This window comes from Alligator mississippiensis, chromosome 3, assembly GCF_030867095.1.
Source record: "Alligator mississippiensis isolate rAllMis1 chromosome 3, rAllMis1, whole genome shotgun sequence".
Classification (NCBI taxonomy): domain Eukaryota; kingdom Metazoa; phylum Chordata; order Crocodylia; family Alligatoridae; genus Alligator; species Alligator mississippiensis.
The window spans coordinates 122,948,445-122,970,695 of NC_081826.1; the positions used below are offsets into that span (position 1 = coordinate 122,948,445).

A 22,251-nucleotide genomic window follows, 5' to 3' on the forward strand; every position below is an offset into this window, starting at 1 on the left:
AGTTTCTCAGCATGGGCAGTATCTTCTATGCTTTGGGCAGAAGTTGGGCATCTAATGATTTCTGTTTTTAAATAAATACTGTATAACTATGTTCTTACGTTGTGCAAGGAGAGATCTTGTTGTAGGGCTTGATCATGGATCAAGTGCTGTGAGCAGCCCAAGCTTTCCTTAAAGCCTGTCAAGCTAGTAATACTCAATAGGGCTGTATGAAGCTTTGGTCCCTGATTCGATATGGCAGAGATTCAGCCCCATTTGGTGGCCGAATCTCTGAATCCGAGTCAAATCAGAGGACCCTTTAATCTCTCTGAATCGAATCGGGACCCCTGAATCGATTCAGAAAGATTCAGCAATTCGGACATAGAGACAGCTTTAAATGTTTTTTCTACATACCTGTAGGTAGCAGGGGCTTGTGAGTGCTGCGATGCTGGAGCGCATGGAGCATCTCACAGAAGCAGAGGGGCTCCCCAGCATACTCAGTAGCAGACCCAAAAGTGGACCAGAAGCACTTCCAGTCCACTTCTGGGTCTGCTGAGGAGCATGCGGGGGGCCCCCCATGACCTCCCAGCTCAGCGACTGGTGCCTCCTGGGTCTGGGAGGGGCACCCAGGGTCCCCCTGCAGCCTATCGCTGAGGGGGTCCCCAGCGCACTCCCCGGTAGACCCGGAAGTTGACCGGAAGTACTTCCAGTCCACTTCCAGGTTCGCCACCAAGCATGTGGAGGGCCCCTCCCTCCCCTCCCGCACTCCTGTGGTACGCTCCATGTGCCTCAGCATTGCAGCAATCACGAGACACGCCTGCTACCTGAAGGCATGTAGAAAAAACTTTTAAAGCTGTGTCTATGTCTGAATCGCTGATTCTCTAAATTAGCATCGAATCTGCAGATTTGGATTTGGTCAAATCAAATCGGGGACAGTGATCTGAATCAACAGATCAAATTACTGTCCCTGATTCTGGCCAAATTTGAATCGAATAGGGCCCGCTTCGCACACCCGTAATACTCAGAACCCTGAAGGCTCCAGCCCTGCAACACATGTATGCAAAATAGAAGGATAGGCTGTGAATGCCTGAATTAAGAATTTTAATGTAATCTTGACATTACCCAGATGTCAGATGAGTTTTAAAGTTTTTGTTGTATTTTAGTGGCTTTACATTTTATACCGTATATACCTTCCAACAGGAGTGTCCTTGGAACACCCAGGCCCTTGACAGATGTTAAAATGATGGCACAATTGGATTCGGAGAAATTTTATGCCACATCCCAAACATTGTGCTTCCTGTAGGCCAAACATGCACGGCAGGAAGTGTGATGTTTGGGATGGGGCACTAACTGCCTCTTGTCCCAGTCATGCCACTGCTGAGCTGTCCCCAGCCCAATCCTGAAGATTGGGTAGGGAGTGGACCTGTCCTGGACCCCTGTGTTACTTTAGGTAGGCCACTTAGGGTATGTCTTCATTGCAAAGGTAACTTGGGGATTTAGAATCCTTGTCTGAAGTTTGTTTAACTCTTGTGTGAGCAGCCACACATCAAAGACATACCCAAGTTACTGTGTCTTTACCAGTGCTGTGCAAACCTTTTTGTGTTGCTAGGGGTTTTGCGATTGCATCCTATGGTTCTCTGTGCTGCAGTAAGCTAAGTCATTTTGATTCTTTCCCAGTGAATTATGGGAGAACTCTGTGGGCCTTATGGGAAGTCACTAGAGGACACACAGCACTCAAGTGGTTTAACCTTAGTCCTTACCGTAAAAAGGATAGGTGCCAGCCCAAGACAAAGCCTCTTTTGTGGTTTAGCTTACAGTTCTAAACCAGTCAGCTAGCCTGAACCGAAATCGTTATTAAACTTGGGGAAAAGCATGTTTTGTGTGGATGAGGGAGGACTTCAGAGGCAACAGCCAACTAAGAGCTTATGTTAATGCTGTAATATTTGCTTTTTACTTTAAAGAAAACAAACTTTCATTATTTTACTTTCTTAGTATACTTTTAATTTCTCTATGTATCATTTCATTGTCAAATGATGATACCTCATTTATCCCACTTTTTGACTATTTTTTCTTTTCAAACCCCAGTCCTGCCCTGTAGTGTGTGGGGATGGGATGTGGTACCCACGCTGATTGCAATGTAGGATTGAAGCTCTAGGTTGTAAACTCTTCTTGGTGGAAACTGTCTTCACTGTACTTATGGAGTGCCAGATACTGTAGGGCCTTGATGATGGTACAGGTCTCTAGTCTGATTAATAAGAGATGCTTTTCTCAATGTTCTTAACAAATGCTTCCATTAGAGCATTTGTGGAAGTTGTTGGACTTTAAGAATTTCTCAGAAATAGATATATTTATGCTGAAACAAAACATGGGCATTTTCAATGTAAAATCAACATGCTTAATAAAATAGCACAAGTGGAGGAAGAGAAATTATAATGGAAATTTGAATTCAGCCTTGAGGTCAATTCAGCCCTGACACACGTTAATTAGAAAAATAAATGTCTAAGATATTTTTTCCATAAAATGTGGCACTGAAAGAAAACATGATAGTATGTGGTATGCAACAGACATTTTATTGTTTGGAAATGGGATAGACGCAATATTGCCACAGCTGATCCTTCAAAAACTCATGAAGCAGGCCTTCAGATTTTTCATCTGTCTCTTAAGATCTTACAATCCATTTCTTCAAGATTTTTTCTGCAACCATAAAGGCTTGAAACTTTTTTTTAATGAAAGCTGAAAATCACAAAACCCCAAGGAGCTGAAGTTTGTGAAATACATCAGGTACCGTGTGGGTCACAACAAAATTTCAACAGTTGGCAGCACTGCATGTCTCTCTCACTTGTACCTTTATCGCATATGAGTAATGAAGTCATTGCAGACCCATGCTACACAACATTACAGCATCATGTGATCTCTTACTCTGCATCTTGTCTGTACCTCTGTGTCTGTGTCCTAATAAAATACATGTACACAAACTCAAGAAAATAGCTTTATATTTGAAACAGGCTAACAGTGTATAAAGAGAAGTGAAGGAAGGTTTTTTTTTCTCTAAATACCTCCTCAAAGTCCTCACTTAAAAATTTAAAATCATAAACTAAAAGAAGAATATAAGTATTATCTCCAAGGAACTGTTAGTCATTTTTTATTACAGAAGATAATAGAATTACCTGCTTTCCCAGGATCTTGGCTTGTTTTCCTTCTATGCCAAGTGGTTGCTGGGATTTGACAAGTGATTGATTTGGTTTCAAAGGGTGCCTGAATTGCACAAACTGTTCTCCATATTAGAAAAGACATGGTAATTTTTTTTTCACAAGTTTCAAGATTGATTGCCTTCTGTAAGTATTGTAAATTAGTTTGTTTGCTATTTCTTTTCTCTGGATTGCAGTAATTGGTGTTATTAGCTGAAGGGCAAGTTTTCCAGTGGGTCAGAAAGATAGCCTTTTAAATGCTTACCTGTTTTTGTTTTCTGTTTTTTAAACAACTGTACAGGACTGGAAGTCAGATGGGTAGACTGCTACTTTCCGTTTACTCACCCTTCTTTTGAGATGGAGATCAAGTATCAAGGAGAATGGATAGAGATCTTGGGCTGTGGGGTCATGGAGCAACAGCTAGTTAATTCAGGTATGGAAACTTCTCTGCTTTATTGACATCTCTATTAGCAGGCACTTCCAGCACAATCAGTTTCACAATCTGGAATGCCCCCTTTTCCCTCACTGCACACAAATATATCTCTGTTACGAACAAGCGGCAGTAGCAGACAGATTTCAGATGGAGTGCAGACACTGCACACTATGTTTTGAGAGCAACCAGTTAATCAGTGAACAGGAGCCTGAAAACTTGAAACTGTTATTTTTATGGAATCATGGAGTTACAGGGTGCGGGTGCAGGAAGGATAGAACTTTAATTTTAAAAGATAAGCTAAATGAATTAAGTCACATTTTCCTGTCTTGCTATGGAAGTCTACACTCATACAGCTATGATTAAAAATGGCATTAGCAAACTACACACACTAATATTTAGAACAGAAGATTCCAAACCGTTCATTGTACCAAAAGACTCTGGCACATTTGATAGCACTTTGGTTAATGTCTTTCTATGTGTTATTTCTTTATACTGATTGTCATATGCATTAAAAGCAACACCATGTGACTGACCTGGAATTTCAGAGAGCTGTTCAGTCACCAGATATGAATTATCCTCTAATGTTTACCAAAAGGAACTAATAAGGGAAAAGAGAGACACTGATATTTCTTTCCAATTATTTTCAGTCTTGATGGGCTTAGGTCTTGGAAGGGCTGAAATCTTGTAGACGCATTTGAATAAGTAGCAACATACGACATTCTGCACTTCTGAAAATCAAGCTCATAGAATCACAGAAATCACAGGCTATCACAGAAAAGTAGAGTTTGAAGGGACCTCAGGAAGTCTTCTGGTGCAGCTTTACCCCAGGATGATTCATCCCTCAAACATCCTAGAGAAGTGGTTGTCTAACCTGCTCGTGTGTCTTCCATTGTTATATTCAGTTGGTTCTGTCATGTTTCCTTAAGCAGTTACGGGTGCACTACACTCCAAATTCTTTTTGTTGGCTTCAGAATCAGGTAGCTGGAAGGGCTACAATTGTAAATATTTAAATAAATATTTTTAAAAGATTCTGTTATTTTGATACAGCATAATTCTTAACTAGGTCTCCAGTGTCCGACATTGACCTTCAAGGGTGTGACTAAGAATCCAAATGAGCAATTTTTGAAAGGGCCCAAACTCTTCTCTCATTGTTTCTCTGCATAGTGTGAAAATCACAGTTCACCAATCACAGTTTTACTATCATTCATTAGGCATTCTGCAGCAATACAGTACTTAACTAACACACGCTGCATCAAATAATGTGACTTAATTGAAGTCTTGGGGGTATGTCTATACAGCAGAAAAGGTATGTTCTTAATTTCAGTTGCCAACATGATTAGGCTAACTTAGTTTAAAATAACATTGAAGAAGAGTAGCTTTGAGAAACTAGGGTTGCTAGCTCAGGTTCAATCCCAAGCTCCCTTATAGGCCTTAACTGAAACTAACCTGAAGTTTCCTTGTTGTTACTGCAATTTAACCCAAGTTAAAAAATATTCATTTTTGCAGTGTCTACACCACTCCTAGACAAAAATAGATTTAAATTAAGGATGAATTTTCTCTCCTGATGCTAGAAACATATTGACACCGTTAATGGTTATGGTGTATAAACAAAAATAGACTAATGAATTTCAATTTCATTCAAAGAAGATGAAAAAGAGGACACCAGTGCTTGACTTTGTTTGACAAAATAGTTGAGACAAAGGACATTTTATTTTCAGATTTCTCAGAGAATATTACAAACAAGAGGGAAATATAAGCAGCAAGTACAAAACTTGACAACATATATGATTTCTTCAGTGAAATATGCTGGAAGACTAGAGATTCATTTTGGATTTGAAGAGTCTTATTATTTGGTGGTGATTCATGATACAGTAGGCTTCCAGATTCCACCCTGCAGCCCCAATTCCAAATTGCGTAGAATTAATTTACCAAATAGAAAGGAGCAGTATTAGTACTAGTATGAAATGCATGCCAACCTCTGCACTACCAGGAAGGTAGTAGTGCTTTCTTTTGTCGCATAGTTAGTGATAAAATATATAAGACCTTGCAACATATTCAATTTTCACGAAAACAAATGAACTTCCAAATTGTTGTTTGTTTACTAAAAATGTGTGTTGTAGTGTTGCATGTAATACTCTATCCAGGTAATAGTAGCTATTGTCCTAATCTCGTAGATCCCAATATGACCCTAGAATGTCAACTTGTCTGATGAAGCCAAGGTTATGAGTGTTATTTGAACGACTAAATTCTCAGAATTTATTATAAGAAGAAACTTCCCAGAACTACAATTAAAAATCCTGAAGTACTACCCTGACACTGATCTCTCTCTGCTGCTAAAAAGGGTAAAGATCCAAACCATTCCTTTGACTTAAGTTCCTGGCATAACTTGGAGTTTACATCTTACACCAGGCAAGAGTAGTTTTTAATAGCTCTTTCTCCTCCTCTGTAGGGTATTTTTTGCTTCTCTATTACTTGTGGTCAGTGCTCTGTTTATTACTCTGCCCGTGTGCTTTGCGTTGAAGGCACTAGGGAGCAGAGCCAGTTTGCAGGATATAACTGTATTGGTATCAGTTCTGTAGTACTGTCATTGCCCCCCAGAACCAAAGAAAGCTGGTTATAATTCCTTGTAAATGTAATCTGGCATGAGCCAATGAACAGACAAGTCTTCAGCAGCCTGGGTAACGAGCTCCCAGTTTTCAGGTGGCTTTGCATATGTGCCTCAAAACTTCACTTGGAATATAATACATACACCTATCTAGGAGACTACATTTATCTTTGATTATAGATTTGATAGACAACAGGAAGTTGACTACTCTAAAACCATAACATCTCCTTGAAAAAACATGAAATTAAAACTTTCTACCAGTTCATCTTACTGTAAAAAAACTGCTAATTCAGAATCTCTGGAAAATAGTCTAGAAATCAGCTTGGTATGATTGAATAAAAAGAACAACATTATTCAATTATAATGGGTAACCTAGAACTTAGGGAACATTTCAGTTGGTTGTCTTTGTGTAGTAGTTCACAGGGCAAATGCTGAAAGATGCTTTTCACATTATTTAGTGAGATTAGAGTTACAATATGACACATTGTCACAGAGAATACTACAGCAGAATGGACATGCTGAATGACAAATTGTTCTTGCAGTAGAAGTTTTGGAAGGTTTGTTTAAGCTCATTTTCCTGAAACGTGTTTTGTTTTGTGAACTCTACATATATCTTTGGTATAGTAATAAGGTCAAAAGATCTGACAAGGTAAATAATTAACAGAAACTCTTTTGTCATTTATTCTTGTACGTACCAAAACACTTATAGCTTCATTTAAGATGTGTTCATTGACTGTGACTGGTAAACATGCATGGTATTTAACATGCCCAGCGAGACTTGTGTTTTTTCTTCCATGAAAAAGGAATAGTAAAGCCTCAAATCCATCCACCCCGTTTAATAACTTTATAAAAAGTACTTGTTTGGGAGACTGCCAAAAGCTTCCAGTGCAAGTTGCCTTTGCTCATAAATTTGCCATGTCTACCATGAGGATGCTTCAGGCTGGATGATTTTTACTTAGCTGTTTGTTTTATATATAGATAATACGTGTGTGTGTGTATATGTGTGTGTGTGTCTATGACTATGTATGTGTGTATATATGTATGTGTGTGTGTGTATATATGTGTGTGTGTATATGTATGTGCGTGTGTCTATGACTGTGTGTGTGTGTATGTGTGTGTGTGTGTATATGTGTGTTTGTGTGTCTATGACTGTGTGTGTGTATATGTGTGTGTGTGTATATGTGTGTGTGTGTGTCTATGACTCTGTGTGTGTGTGTATATATGTGTGTGTGTGTGTGTGTGTATATAAAATTATCCAGTCTGAGGCATCCTCAAAGATTCTAAAAAATGCCCTTTAGGCATCAGTCTCCAGTGTCTGATATTGACCTTCACAGTGTGTAACATAGGATCTTACTGATGGAACTCGGAAAAAATGAAATAGTACTTCACATATGAAATTTCTGAGGGTATGGACAGACATTTGTTTGTAGTGCTACAAAGTGCTTTGGGGACATAGTGTTATGGGGGACATATAGGCATTCCAGGCCTCTAGCTGGAAAGAGATAAAGTTGCTTCAAAAAGTGAGCTCTCCACATAGGAAACGATAAGAGGCTGTGCCCTGGGTTCCCCTGCCCACAGAGAAGCCTGATGATCACTGACACCCCGCCCTCCTGTCAGGGAAGGGGCAGGGTATCGGTGATCAGCCAGCAACTTCTGAAGAAGCATGATCCCCATTGCCTGCAGGAATAGCAGGGACTAGGAGAGTTGGTACTGCTAGTAACACTGCTAAAGCTCCAGCTCTTGCCTAGGCTCTTGCATTGGTGGTAGGAAATCCCTCTCCATCACCTTTAATTGTAGCTCTACTGAAAAGTTCCTTTTTGAAAGAGGTAATGCTTTGTAGTGCTTTCTCCATCTTTATAATGCTACAACAGCTTGAATGGCTGCATGCTTGCTTTTTGTAGTGATACACGGGTATATTTTAAGCTACAACTGTAGCACCTGCCCATGGCCTGAATTGAAGTCAGATTAATTTATCGTATTTAGGATTTTATTAGTGCCATATCTTACTGTTCCAGCTTCACATACGTAATGCCTCTGGCAGATATTACATTTGTCACGTGTGATCCTCACATATAACGTGCAACACATGTTTGCCAGGGGCCTAAGATATTAGGGGAACCTGTACCAGAGTTTTACAGACAAGATTCTGAATTATTGCCAAAGAGTGGCAGAGTGAAGTAACAGGGATAGTTTAGTCTTCATATGCCCATTTAAACACTGGCCTCTGTGTTGAGATCAATATGATTGTCTGTTGAGAAGATACCTGGATCCAAAATATAAACCGTGGAAGATATGGGGTAGTACTTTGGCCTGTATTGTCACCAGCATTGTTGAATATTTAAAACAAAATAGCAGTTTGGAGAGTATGGTGCCAGACTTTGGTGTTTACTGTTTTTTTAGAGGGGATAAAAAAGCCAAATCCACAGCATATTGATGTGCTGCAGAGATTTGTTTAAACTGTTTAGAAAATTGTTACTACTCTAAAGGGACAGAGGAGTGCAAGGAATGTAGTTACAGGGTCTCTGAAGGCTGAAAGTGGTGATGTAAAACTTTAGGAATTATTTACTATAGTGCAAAGAGGGAGGCTAAGAGAGAAGGAAATTCAGTATTATAATCTAATACTCAACATAAACATAGCATTTCAGTTTTTTCTCTGCCATTTATTTTCTAATCCTAAAGCTACATATTTATATATGATTAAATATGATTTTTTAAAAATCAAAATGTAATGTGATATAGAGGTAGAGTGCTATAGTTAACAATCAAATATGGGAAATAAAGCATTAAAACTTTAAATTCACCAGTAAACTCCTATGGGTAGAGACTGTTTTTTGCTCTTTGTTGTAGGTCCCATGTGCTAGCACAATACCACAACTAAATAATGAATCTACAACTAAACAACAGGTTAGATGGATAGTGCGGTAGTTACAGTACTGATCTGGATTCTGTTCTCCCACAGATTTGTGTGGCCATGGTCATGTTACAGAAGCGTTAGCTCCATGGTACAGGGCAGTCCTGTGTGGAGATAATCTGTTTTAGCTCTGGGTTTACTAGCTCCAACCTGGAAATATGATAGCTGCTAGAGTGGTGAGCCATGCAGATCTAGAAGTTCTGTTAAGAAACTTCAGATGTGGGAGCTAGCTTGCTCAGAGCTCATGCATGACTGTCTTCCATTGCATGGAGAGGTAGTTAGCCATGTTAGTCTAAAGCCAGGAAGAAGGCAGGGTAGATTTTCCCCCTATGGATTAATTTAATCAAGGAAATATAACATAAGTTTTCATGAGCCCGAGCTCACTTCTTGGGCTCATGAAAGCTTATGGTATTTATATCTTTGATTTAGTCCATAATAGTGATTCTCAGTCAATGCGCTGAGGCACCCTGGGATGCTGCTGGATCCTTTGAAGGGTGCCATGAGATGTGAGGAGGTAAATAGACAAGCTAAAGCAGATAAGCCCAGATCAGGCTTAGTCCTGCCGGGACAATCCCACACCACTACTGCCCAAACCCTGTGTAACAAGGTAAGCACTGTAAATATAAATTAGTTTTTGAAATTGAGTCCCACTTGATTCACAAAAGTTACAAAACAGTGCCTCAAGTCCAGTGAGAGGTACCTTGAGTCCAAAAAGTTTGAGAACCACTCAGCTATACATTTCAAATCCAGTCTGCCTTCCACTGCATAGGCATACTCTTAACCTTTCCGTGCTCCTGTTCCTAGATCTATATTTAGTCATTTAAAAATGCCCTGATTTTCAGAGTTTCTGATCTTCCCTTATCTATTGCTTAGCATTTCCAAAGATGTGGGCAGTCGGGGTCTTGCCATCTGCTGATTAAAATCAATCCCAAAATTCCTGCTGACTTGAATTGTGCAGGATTAAGTCCCTGTTTACTGGCTAGAGTATGAATTTCTGTGCCAAGCTTTAGAAACCATAGTTTGGTGTTTTTGTCACTTTCTAATCTTTCAAACCCCCCCCCCCCCCAAAAAAAAAAAAAAAAAAAAAGATTTTGCTGAAGGTGAGCCTTGATAGCACTCCATCCGTTCAAAGGTCGCTATTGTGATTTACTTTAAAAATATAGTTAAAGCTCACTGTTTTATCATCAATTCTTGCAAAACTTGGGTTTTTCTTACATGTTCATACATGCATGCACACCCCCCCCCCACCTGTCCGTCCATCCATCCATGATTTTTACACTTACACTCCTGAGTTTGGTGGAGTGAGAACCTGACTCGTGACTTTTTTTTGGTGGTGCTTGGGATTGCATGTTCTGCAACTACTAATTCTAATGTATGGAAACAATGATATGATAGCTACAAGATTTAAATGTTTGGGATCACTGGAATGATGGTGTGGGACTAGCTGAAAAATGTTCCCAGCTCTGGGTGGGAAGTCCCATCTCACAACCTGAGTTTCTGAACCATGAGTGTAGCTGTTTATAAGCTGCTCATTCGGTAAGAGTTGACAAGACTTGCTGCTGTATGTTCCGCTTCAGCTTTCTGATTCCAGTAGTGGTACTGGCATTGTTATGGTCCTCAGTAGGCCATTGTTCTACTTTCCAGGTAGAAGGTGAATGCAGTGATGATGCTAGGGAGGGGCCTGGGAAAACAAATGTCACTTCCCCAAGTGAAAAGGGGAGAGCTTTCTTGTGACTTGAGTGTGGCATTGGGCCAATCTTGAGGCCTTTGAGAAAGATGTGGAGGACCTGTTTATGTATAATTTGCATTCACTTGTTTTGGAGGTTAAAGCTTGCCTGCAGTGCTGAGATTCTGAAGTCAAAGTGAAAACATTTTTCTGACAATTGAGTGTTCAGTCAGCCTATGCTTGTTTATCCCTGATTTTGACTGAAGATTGACAATCTTGTCAAAATACTTTGTTCATAGATATGGAGAAACACAGAAGGTTGCTTGCAACACCTAATTTCACTCAAGCAAGCTGGTTTCTCAATGCAAGGATTTTAAAGATGAAAACACATTTACCACAAAGTATAGTATGAGGTGAAAGTAAGATGCTGTTCCTTAAGATGCCTGTTCGTTTTGTTTGGAAACACATTTCCAGTTTAGCTGCAATATTTAATTTCAGAACCTCAAGTGTTACTGAGCCCAGTGCTGCCATCTTCAGCACAATAACGTTTTTAACACAGAGAACCTTTTTGTCTGTATCATTCTAAAAGAGTTGTCATTTTTTTATTCATTACATATTTTAACACCTGCTTTCCAAAGGAAAGTGACAATTTCAAGTCCTTAACCCTTCAGCAGTAGTAGGTTTTCTCCTCTGATGTGTCTAAACTGTACCATACTTACCGCGCAGCAAACTTGTAGCTAATGGAAAAACCTTGTTAACATTAGCTTGTAGGCAACATTTTTTACTTGTTTAATTTATGAATGCACTGTAGATCAAATTTTAGAGAGAGAGGTTTTACATTCATATATCAAGCAGCAGTGTGTTTTTGAGGAAAGGGAAATTTAATCTCTCTTATCCAGGACTTTATTTCTGTTCAGGTTGTGCCTCATAAATTACATAAAAATGTTTCAGCAACTGGTACATATGGTCTAACTAGAATGCACACCCAGTATTTTCCACCTATATTAACCACCCGTTGAGTAGCACCTCTTCAGGAAACTTGAAATATTTAAGGATACATACGTATGTCTGGACATAATGTAGGGTGGTAAGTGTAATATAGTTACGAAGTGCAGCTTTATAGAATCTTTAAGGTGAAATTAAGGTCATACGTGCATGTCAGTTGTTTGAATGAAGATTACCTTCTAAGAACATTAGTTAAAACTGCTGTAATGTTATGTTGATATGTTGTGCTTTTCAAGTGAGGCACACAAAGTACTTTAACTTTAAGCTTCAGTGGGCACATATACACATTCGTTAATGTGCCCTAATTACGGCACATTATGATTAGCACCTCTAGTTACAAGTACTAACTTAATGCACTATAATTGGCATTACTATGCATTAATACCGGTGCACTCTTTTTTCAAGATGCTACTGCACAGTAGACTAATTCTGCTGTGCATTAGCATGGTTTTTGCCAGCTGCGCTAATGCTCAGCAGAATTAGTCTACCACATCTTTAGCGTCTCATGTAGATGTACCCGGTGGCATCTGTTGTAAGCCTTTTGGCAGAAAAATCTGTTCTTATTCAGTAAGTCTTTTGTCTTGGATAATTACCTGGTTCACATCACCTTAGTGTCTGTACACTCCAATCTGTAATGTATTTATTCTCAATATCTCCCTGTGAAGTAGGAAAGTCCTATAAACTGAGGCAGGTAGATTGTTTCTATTTTAGGACTTGGCCAAGGTTACACAAAAAAGTCTGTGGTAAGGAAACACACTGAACATAAGTTTCCCAAGCCCTAGGCTGGTGTCCTGATAATTTTGAACCATATTTTGGTTCAACCAGTTTTGAAGAATTTTGAACCATAATTTTGCAAGCCAGAGTGGGAACAGGTTTTTGTTTTGTTTGTTTTGTTTTGTTTTAGATGCAAGTAAAGGTATCCAAGAGTTGTATCCTATATCTGGATGTGATTCTTAGAACTGGGCAAATCTCAGTGATATTCTAAGTTCAAAAGTTAGTTGCTGATGAAATTTTACTTGAATCAACTATAGTCAATGTTTACCAAGAAGCTTAAAATGTTGGAGGATGTCCTGGTAGACTTGGTCCTAAGTGTGAAAAGTTCAGATGAGTTGTTCACAGGTGCCTAATAAATATAATTAATGTCTCTCTGGTCCATACTATCACATGGATACTTCCTTCAAACTTGGGTGTATGTGGTGCTCTGTGTAGTACATGCATTCACAAAGGGCAGCAGAGCCAGATTTGACAGGTTTAAAAAAAACCAAAACAATTTTCTTTCTTCTCCATCCTCCCAACAGAGAGAGGAAATTAACTTAAGGAAATTTATTCCCCACAGCTGGATGGAGCAGATTGTCCACTGGTTTTTGCTTTTTCTTTCTCGTGGACCAAGCTGAAGGGAATCATGGCTTGTTAAATTGGGTGAATGGTACAATACGAGTGAAACAGAAAGGATGCTGCTGAAGTCTCTGGATGCAGTATTTTATTTTTTATTGCTTTCCACTTTTATGTTACCCATAGCTAGAGCTCTAAGCCCAATACATTCACAATGTATTATAAAGTTATGTTTGGCTTTTCCTTCTCCACTCTCCTCCTTTATCTTATAAAGATAATTTGCTTGTTGCCTTTTTTTCTTAATTTACTGCTCTATTTTTAAACTTATTTTTCATCCAGAAGTAACCATACAATTTGTGAAAGGTTTCTTTCTGATTTTATTACCTCTGACAGATTCATTATGTATGTTGGAGTTAGTACTTTTTTTAAAAAAGAATTAATATAATCTTATTCCCCATCTGTATGTTTGCACAGAATGAACAAATATTGTGTTACATTTTATGACAATTCAATTATACCTATGTCTGAAAAAACATGTTATTTATTTGCTGGGGTTATCTGGGAAAGAGGCTGTGGAAGGGATGGTTGGTACAGGATTGAGTTCTGAGTAAATAGTTATTATAGAGCATGAAAGGCCATTTGAATTTGTGACTCCAAGTGAGTTTGTGTGGTTAGTTGGTAAATTGCCAGCTGCATTGTAGGTTGGTTCTCTCAATGGAGTTAGAGGATGTGTCTTCCATAGTGAAAGATTTCATTTTCCTTTGGAATGTATGCTTCATATCTTCAGGATTTCATTCTGACTTCATCTCCTCCCTCCCACAATGTCCCTGAAAAGTGTTACCTCAGAGGAAGGCTAATTAGAGTGGTTATCTGAGGACATGATGCAAGATGACTTCTTCCCAAGGGGTGAACAGGTGACTTTCTGATTCCTGACACTAGGCTAACTAGTAATATCTGTTTGAAATTTTAAAGTGAATAGAAGTGTCTATAGTAAAATTTTGCCTAGTGAGATATTACACATTTGTCCACAGGCATTTATTGCTCACATTTTCCCTCATTTTGGAAATGAAGAAAAGAAAATAAATATTTAGTACTTCAGTATGACTTGTATTCCTGGGATCCAGCAGGAGGACAAGAGTATCATATATTGGAGAATGCTAAATAACATTTGACATAGTTTATTAAGTCATTCCAAAGTAAAAGAAGGTGATAACTTTAATCTTGAATAACAACAACTTCTGTCACAGAAATTGTGTTTCCTTTGTTTTATTTATGTGAATAAAAATATTTCCCAATCAAGTCTTTTACTTGCTGTACTGTAATATCCTGAGCACTTGGAATGTAACTGGATAATTTATACAGCTCTTTAAACTATTCTTCTCCCAGTCCATCTGTGCTTCTTTATAAGGGTTCTAGTTTTTAACTAACCAATAACTGAGGCTTACATAGATCCAGGAAATTAAAAAGGGAGGGACAGGAGCAGTGACTGATGCTGCAGGGGTGGTTACACACCTGACTCACAGCCATTCCCACTTTTCACCCTGAGGGGCAAACTATGCTGGGGAAGGAGAAGCCAGAGATTTTTTTAAAGTCCCTGATTCTGGTAAGAATCCCTTCCCACCTCACTTTCAGCCCTGCCTTCTCTTCCATGCTCAGTGGCCACCTCCTCTCCCCTCCTGCGCTGCCTTCCCCTCTCTAATTATACTTCTTGGTGCAGGAAAAAGTTGGGGAGATCTGCCTGCCACTGCAGATGTCCCAGCTGCTCCTGCCTTGCTTCAGCTGGTGCTGCAGGGACAGAAGCAGCAGTGGGCAGGAGAGGTGGGAATATGGGGTAGAGGGGGTGGTTCTGAGCATGGAGGGAAAGGGAGGGGGTGCTGAGAGCAGAGCAGAGGATTTTTACCTGCTTCGGGGACTTAAAGTTCCTGGTTGCTGCTCCTGTGGTGTGATCTGAAAGGGAGTGAGACTGTGCCACTGTACACCCCCCCCCCCCCCCCCAAATCTATCCTTGGATGACCAGAATGAATTTTGTCATAAGACTGGGGAATTTTGCCAGTTTTTATATTGGGTGTTAGTATCCATTTTTATTGTTCCTAGGATGTTTATGAGGGTTAGCTAAGTTAGGATGGATAGGAGACCTTATTTAGGTGTGTCTTTCTCTATTCCTGGCTCTGTAGCATTACAATCAATTTAAATCCAGCCTGAATATGGACAGTATGCTGCTAGATGGCAGAAGCAAACTTGATTTCATAGCTTTCCTGAACCTATCATATGTATTCCATTCTTGCCTCTCAGTCTTTTTTGTTTGCAGATTAACTATGTAAGCATAGTTTTCCTATATGTCTCTTTAGCAGCTGAGTGGTTGGCAGTCTACCTCTGTTTTACTATGGCCTGCACTAAGAGTGTGATAGAGTAGGAATGGTGTTTTAGAGGTCCTTTTTGAGAACCAGAGTAGGGTTCCATGTTGTTTTGAATTTTTGCTTTGTTTGGTATAAGTGCATAGTAAGTTGGCTTCAAGTTTAGCTTTTTTGAGTAAGTTTCAGTTTGAAATTTTGTTTAGATTTAACCTTCAGGGGTTTGGGTTGCTGATATTTAGGCCTTGCAATCATGGAAGCCTGGTTTATCAGGATTAGAGACAGGACAGATGGTAAAATGTGTAGGAACACCTGGCTTGGCCTGTGAATTAATATCTTAATGTTGATGTATTTCCAGAAAGGGAGGAAGGGTCTGAAGTAGGTTTGCTATTTTGATGCTTGCTGGAACTGGGGGACAGCTGTTCTACAGTGAAAAGCAGAGCCAGACAGGCCAAATGAATTATTACTAAAGTTTTGTTTCTTGAAGACAGATAAATGAATAAAAATTGCCAGCTACTATTAACATGCAAAGATATTTTCAACAAATATAATAATGATTATTTATGAATAGATATAAAAACACATCTTCATCATAAAGAGATCTGAAGTAATAGATTATGCAATAAGTTGGTTATATAAGAAGCAGTGATAAGTACAATCTTCATTATTGTAATGTAGTGATGAGAAATATTTATATGTAATAATGTACATAATCTAGGAGCAAAGCCACTACAATGTTTTTGTGGATATTTCATATTTTTTTAATACCTTTCTTGAAAGGTTGATGAAATATCTTGGAAATTCCCAGGTTTTCAGGAAACATATTTTCAAGGCTCTTACTCTTAAGAAACACAAGATGGTTGACATAATTCTGACCTCATTTGGTAACCTTTGGGTTAGGGCAGACATTTAAAAAGCCTAAACCCAAATTGATTCAATCTTTGCCAGTTAGTCTAACCTGAAAAGCTTGAACCGATTTGGAGGTAGATAGACATTCCATTTTCATTCCAGAAATGCAGGCACAGGCCCACAGTGGGCTCAGACTAGAAGTCAGGGGGTGCTAGAGCAGCCTTTCATTCCCTTCCACACTGCTGAGCTGAGGGGGGGCATGGCCAGCCTCTGACAGGATGCTCTGATTAGGGAAGGGTGTCCCCCCTCACTTGCTGCTCCTCTGATCACAGTAGGGAGTTGCACAGCATTTATCAGCCCATCAGCAAAAGAAAAGGCTCTCTCATTAGCTCAAGCTCTTAAGCAACTTTCTCCAAAGAAGGAATGGAGGAACATTGCCACTACCTGTTGCTTAGCTCCAAAAAGCCTGAAGCCGACACTGTCTTGTCTGCCTTTGTCCTGTCTCCCACACCACGGGCCATAGCCAGCATGTGGTATGCTCGCTAATGCTGAGTGGTGTCTATGTGAGACAGAGGGGAGTGGGGAATCCCTGCTTGAGTAGGGAGGGCGGGGTGGGGGCTAGGAGCAGGAGGAAGCCAGGCACACTGCTGTACCTGCAGTCTCTAACAAGCTCCAGTAGGGAGCAGAGGGGCGGGGCCAACCCTGCTGGGCTGGAACAGAGAGCCCAGCCCAGAGAGCATGCCAGGATACCAGGGGACTCTGGCTTAATTTAAACCAAGAAGGGGTTAAACCTGGGACAGACATTGCATAAACTGGTTTGAGCCAAATCAGTTAAATCTGGTACTGCATTTAACCAGGTTCATCTCAAACCAGTTTCAGCCATTTTCCAACTGTTTTTTTATGTGCACTGAGCATCTGTTCTTCTACAGGTTTAAACTAGTTTCTGATTACTTAAACTGGTTTATGTGCAATGTCTGCCCCTAGCCTTGAGGTTTGAAACTTTTGCTTCCTCCTCGTCCTAAACTTAGTGAAAGAAAAAAAAAAAGTGATATGCTTCTTTCACTTCTGAAAATCAGTGCCTTCCTAATCTGGAAATTGGGCTATTCATCCATCACTGCTGATACTCTTACTTTCAGTGGCAGGAATTGTCAGTGATGCTATTGTAAATCCGAGTTTTTCCTTCTCTTAAAAAAAATGCTTAGGTGAATTTACTGAATCGTTTTCAGGGCATTGATTGACGCAAAATAGAACTGGGGATTGCAATAGAAGAAGAGTTAGTAGGATACATTTAAATAAGGCAAGAGACTCCAGTCAGGAATTTATCTTTGACTGTAAGAGTTGAAAAGTGTTTAGCTAACGAATTATTCCTAAAGAACAAGCAGATTGAGGGGAATCCCTTTCCTGTCTTGTATTAGTTCAGACTTCATTAGCACAGCTCTCTAGTGACAGTCAAAGGTAGACTCTGATGGGAATTTCTTTTACCTCAGCTAGGTGAATTCTTGTTACAAGGCTGTTGCAAGACTGACAGCACTAACTTTAATTTCTCAGTTTACTGCTAATGAACCTAAAAATGACCTCCATTGTGCTACAATAAAGCAGGACATCAGTTGCTCACTTTCACAAGCCCTGATTTGCTCTCTTGTTCAATGAAATAAGTAGAAAGGAAGAGTTTCAGAAACTCGATTCTGTATTTGTTTGCACCTGATGTCTGTTAAGGCTAAATAAAAAATGAATGAAAGATAGATAAAACCACGTATTGCAAGGCTCAAGGAAACTGCTGTTGTGTTAGATGAGATCTCTCATGGGAAGATATTATGCCTCGTCTGTCTGCTCATGGTTTATTCACCCCTTCCCCTGAAATGTCTCATGCTGGCTTGCTGTCCAGAAGTGTGACTAGATTAGATGGCCACAGAATTCTTTGGTTTTTAAATGCTATTTGTCTGCATGTAAAGTGCATATACTGTCACTGACTGAGAATTTGCAAGTTAAGAGTAGAGATGGGTAACCATCTCAAGATGTGTTTTTTTAAAATGTAAGAATAGCTTGTAATAGAGAGAACCTAAAGATAGGCTCCTGCTAGTTGATTATTAAAAATTCACTTTCTTGCTATTTTACTAGAACTAAACAAGCTCAACATCTGGCTCCTATTTTCACATTGGCTTCTGGTAGCATTCTATTATATATTCAGATAGGGTTTTGAATAGAATTGGGTTCCAAATCACTTAGGCAGCTTTGGCAGTCTAAGCCTTGAAGTCTGCAGTTTCCAATTTTTTTTAGGACTAGGTAAAAATGGTTGGGAACAGTGGAAGGTTTGTGAAAGTGTATGTAACTCATTTTTTGCCTATTAGTTCCATGTTATTTTACCTTTTCATGTTTTTGTTTGTTGTAAAATTTTAGAGGGACACAAATTAGTGGGCCAGGAAAACCTTACAGAGGGAAACTTGAAGAAACATTTGTGCATGGAAGTTCTCACTTGTGAGATACTGCTCACAAGTTATGCCTATGAGCCATGAACACAGATTTCCATCTCAACCTCTGCAACTGACAGGCCCTAATAGCTTCTTATATTTTACAAGCATTTTTAGTTATGAAAAGGGTATAATATATTATATGAAAACAATTGATATTAATGTCTCTGTATTAAACATGGGGAGATTAAGATTGGTTTGATGATGTGCAGAAGGTTGGACAGCGATCAGTTTTAATATTTGTACCTAGGCCTCATGGATCGATGCTTAATCCTCTTGACTTCAGTGCTTTCCCACCATATAATGCAGTCTGTCTGATGATCAGTTTCTTGATCCTCAAGATAACCTGCTTTTACTTGCCAAGATGGATTTAGATTGTGATTTGAATCACTGAGTGGAAAACCTTAATTTAAATAATTGATTTTAATAGATTTTTCCATTTGTACATCTTTTATTTTCTAAGGAAAGGTGAGTTCTAATTTGTTGATTAAAACAGTGAGTGATAAATTGCTTACTTACTAGATAATTAATTTTTACTTATGACCTGTCAAATAGCCGCATTAAAATAGGAGTATAAGCCTAGCTAAGTGGGCTCGGTAGATGATGTTAATGAGGTACATGATGACAAGTCCTGTAGTCAGAAGCCAGGTTTCAAGTCCTGTTAGGATGTAGCCAATTTATTGAACCCAATAGCACAGGCCCTGGGTTTCCTATTGAACAAAGCCCTTAGTATAGTGCATTTATCTCCTCCATCTCCATCTCCTTATTTATAAAGCTTGATCTCAATTTTGATGATTTTCACCTGATTCTTTCTCAAATAGAAAAACACGAGCTCTGTAACTCAAAGTTCTTGATAATGCCTGCCTGCCTCATGGATTCAGTGTACTCAATTTTTATCATAATGTTTTATGTGATTACGATAGGATTGGGCCTTACTATATTTTGTATTAAATTCAGATTTCATTTTAAACAGGCTTATGAAGAAGAAAATATTTAAATAATACAGTAAAATAAGAGGGTTTAAAAATTTTGATTTGTACCATAGTGTCTGTTAAGCCCAGCAAGATCATTCACATACCTTGGTCAAAATCCCCAGTCTCGGCTGCAACCAACATCCAATGCCTCTGAGGAAGGTGAAAAAACTCCCTAGCACCTGGTCCCATATAGCAACCAGCAAAGCTCAGAATCATGAAAAAGCCAGGTGCCCTCTGCTCTGCAGTGCAACTTGGGAATCAGAAATGACTCTGAACATTTCACATCCTAACTGGAGAGCCAGAACTTCCCCTTCTGTCAACCTATCCCCTCCATAAACGTGTCCCAGCTTTTCAATCCTGTTTTATAACTGAACCAGTTGTTGAACTCTGCCTTATTCTCCCATTTCTACCTGCTTTGGGCTACAGAGATCTTCTCATGATCTCCAGATGATCATATGTGAGTAGAGTTTCCTGACCTTCCAGTTTTTGCTGTACATGCCACACTCCAGGCTACTCCTAGATCATTCATTGCTACTCCTAAATCATTCATTGGGTAATCCTAGATCATTCTAGATCATGCTACTCCTCTATTATTCATTGGATAATCATCCAATCTCCAATGAAGGAGATTCTACAACTTGAGTCTTCTACTGCCTCACTGTTTTAATGGTCAAAATGTTTTTCCTGATATCTGGTCTAAACCTACTTTGCCATTTTAAGTCATTGCTATGCATCCTACTCTGCAGTGAAGGAGAGGTGTTCCTTGTCTTCTGGGTGGCATTCCTTCAGATACTTGAAGACTGATACCATGCCCCCTTTTCAATGCCTTTTCTGCAAGCTATTCTGAACATACCTATTTCTCCTGTAAAATTAAGTACACTTAAAGGGTGTGAGAAGATGGGAAGAGTCAATGTGTGTAAAATACATGTGCTCTTATACCATTTTTAAAGCAACCACAAATCAACTGACAAAAGTGCTGGCACCGAAAGTATTGCGTTGGTTTTTTTTTTTGGTTGGCAAAAGGTATCAGAGACAGAATGAAGAAAATAAATGAAAGGGAATTAATACACAAAGATATGTGTCTGTAAAGGTGTCTGTTATATAAGGTGTCTACTAGGGACTGACATGAAAATTATGGTGTTTGCAGAGGAGCCCATGAGTCTCAACAGCCTAGGAGCGGGGTCAGGCCCCAGAGAGAGTGGCCAAAGACCTGGGGTCACAGTTGGAGTCTGAGAGGGCCAAGGAGCCTGTGAGCTCAGGAAGGGTGACAACTGGGGCCAGGAGCCAGTAGCTCAGGAGGGGCACATGTCAGCAGGGCCAGGGGCCTCGTAGCCTGGGAGAGAGAAGGGAATGAGTATCATCTGCAAGGCATGGGTGTGGTGTAAGGGGCAGTCAGAGCCATGTAATGAACCCTTAAAGCAATGAGCAGTGATACCAGTGCTCATGAGGAGCTCTGATGTAGGAAGCCCGAGAAAAGCATCCCTTTTCTGGAAGTAGCATTTCATTAAGTGTGGCAGTCGAGGTGATGGGGAGTTCACCCATAGAAAACCAAGGAGACAAGGGCAGAGGAGGTCTCCAGGAGTATCACGGCCACCGTGTGAGATGAATGCTGCTACACTGGGGGAAAGAGAGGATGAACAGACACCAGAAATGTAGCTGTAGAGCCCAGGTTGCTTTACCATCACTTACTCATCCTCTGTTTTCCTCTGCTGCTAAATTCACAGAGCGGGGAAGAAGTGGGGGAGGGCGGGGGGGGGGAAGAAGGGAGGGGAAGAGTGAACAGCTGCAGTGCTCAACCCATAGGCTCTAGAGGTGTGTGAAAGTAGGGACTCCAGACGGACCCTTTGCTGACCAGTCAGTGAGCTCACAGAGCTCACGAGGTACGTGGAGCTCCCAGCAGGGGACATGACATGCCAAGGAACTCTTACTGCACATGCACTATACCACTGAAGGGGGTGTGGCTGCACCCCACCCATTGCCTTGGTTTAGGATCCACTCATATGTCCCTAGCATGGGCAGCCTTGCTATTACCTTGGCATTGCCTAGTTTGAATTTAACCACATGTTATGTATGAAATGAGTACATTTTTCCAGCTGGTTTCCTGTCACATTGTCCTTTTCTAATTGGTTGAAGGTAAATCTGCTTTGGCTTAGGGAAAACTTGTTTAAATGTTACTGGGTAAAACACAGCATTCTGAATTGTGTTGAATATTCCATCGGTGTAAAGTGTGGATCCCTTTGAATCCAAGAGAGGTGTGTTTTTTAAAATCAAATACTTAGCTTTTGTACAGACTTGTCTTCTTACTCAATTGGTTGTGCACAGCAAAATCTCAGTTTGGCTTTCTTTAACTGAAGCATCAAAGAGAGTTGTTGAAGTGATTTGTCTGTTGATTGCTCATCTGGAACTCTATGGTGAGCCAGCTCCAATTTACAGCGTGTTATGTTTCACTTAATGTGAATAATAATAATATCTGCTGCTAAATGAGATATGTTG

At 39.8% G+C, this 22,251-nt stretch overlaps 1 protein-coding gene across 6 annotated transcripts in view; it reads left to right on the forward strand.

Annotated features, from left to right (window-relative positions):
* FARS2 (phenylalanyl-tRNA synthetase 2, mitochondrial) overlaps nt 1-22,251 on the forward strand; it is a 433,719-nt gene that overhangs the window by 142,053 nt on the left and 269,415 nt on the right. For all 6 annotated transcript variants that reach the window (XM_059724365.1, XM_059724364.1, XM_019490472.2 and 3 more), the window contains one exon: nt 3,466-3,597. In XM_059724365.1, coding sequence (XP_059580348.1) covers nt 3,466-3,597 — 132 coding nt within the window. The remainder of the gene's footprint in view (nt 1-3,465; nt 3,598-22,251) is intronic.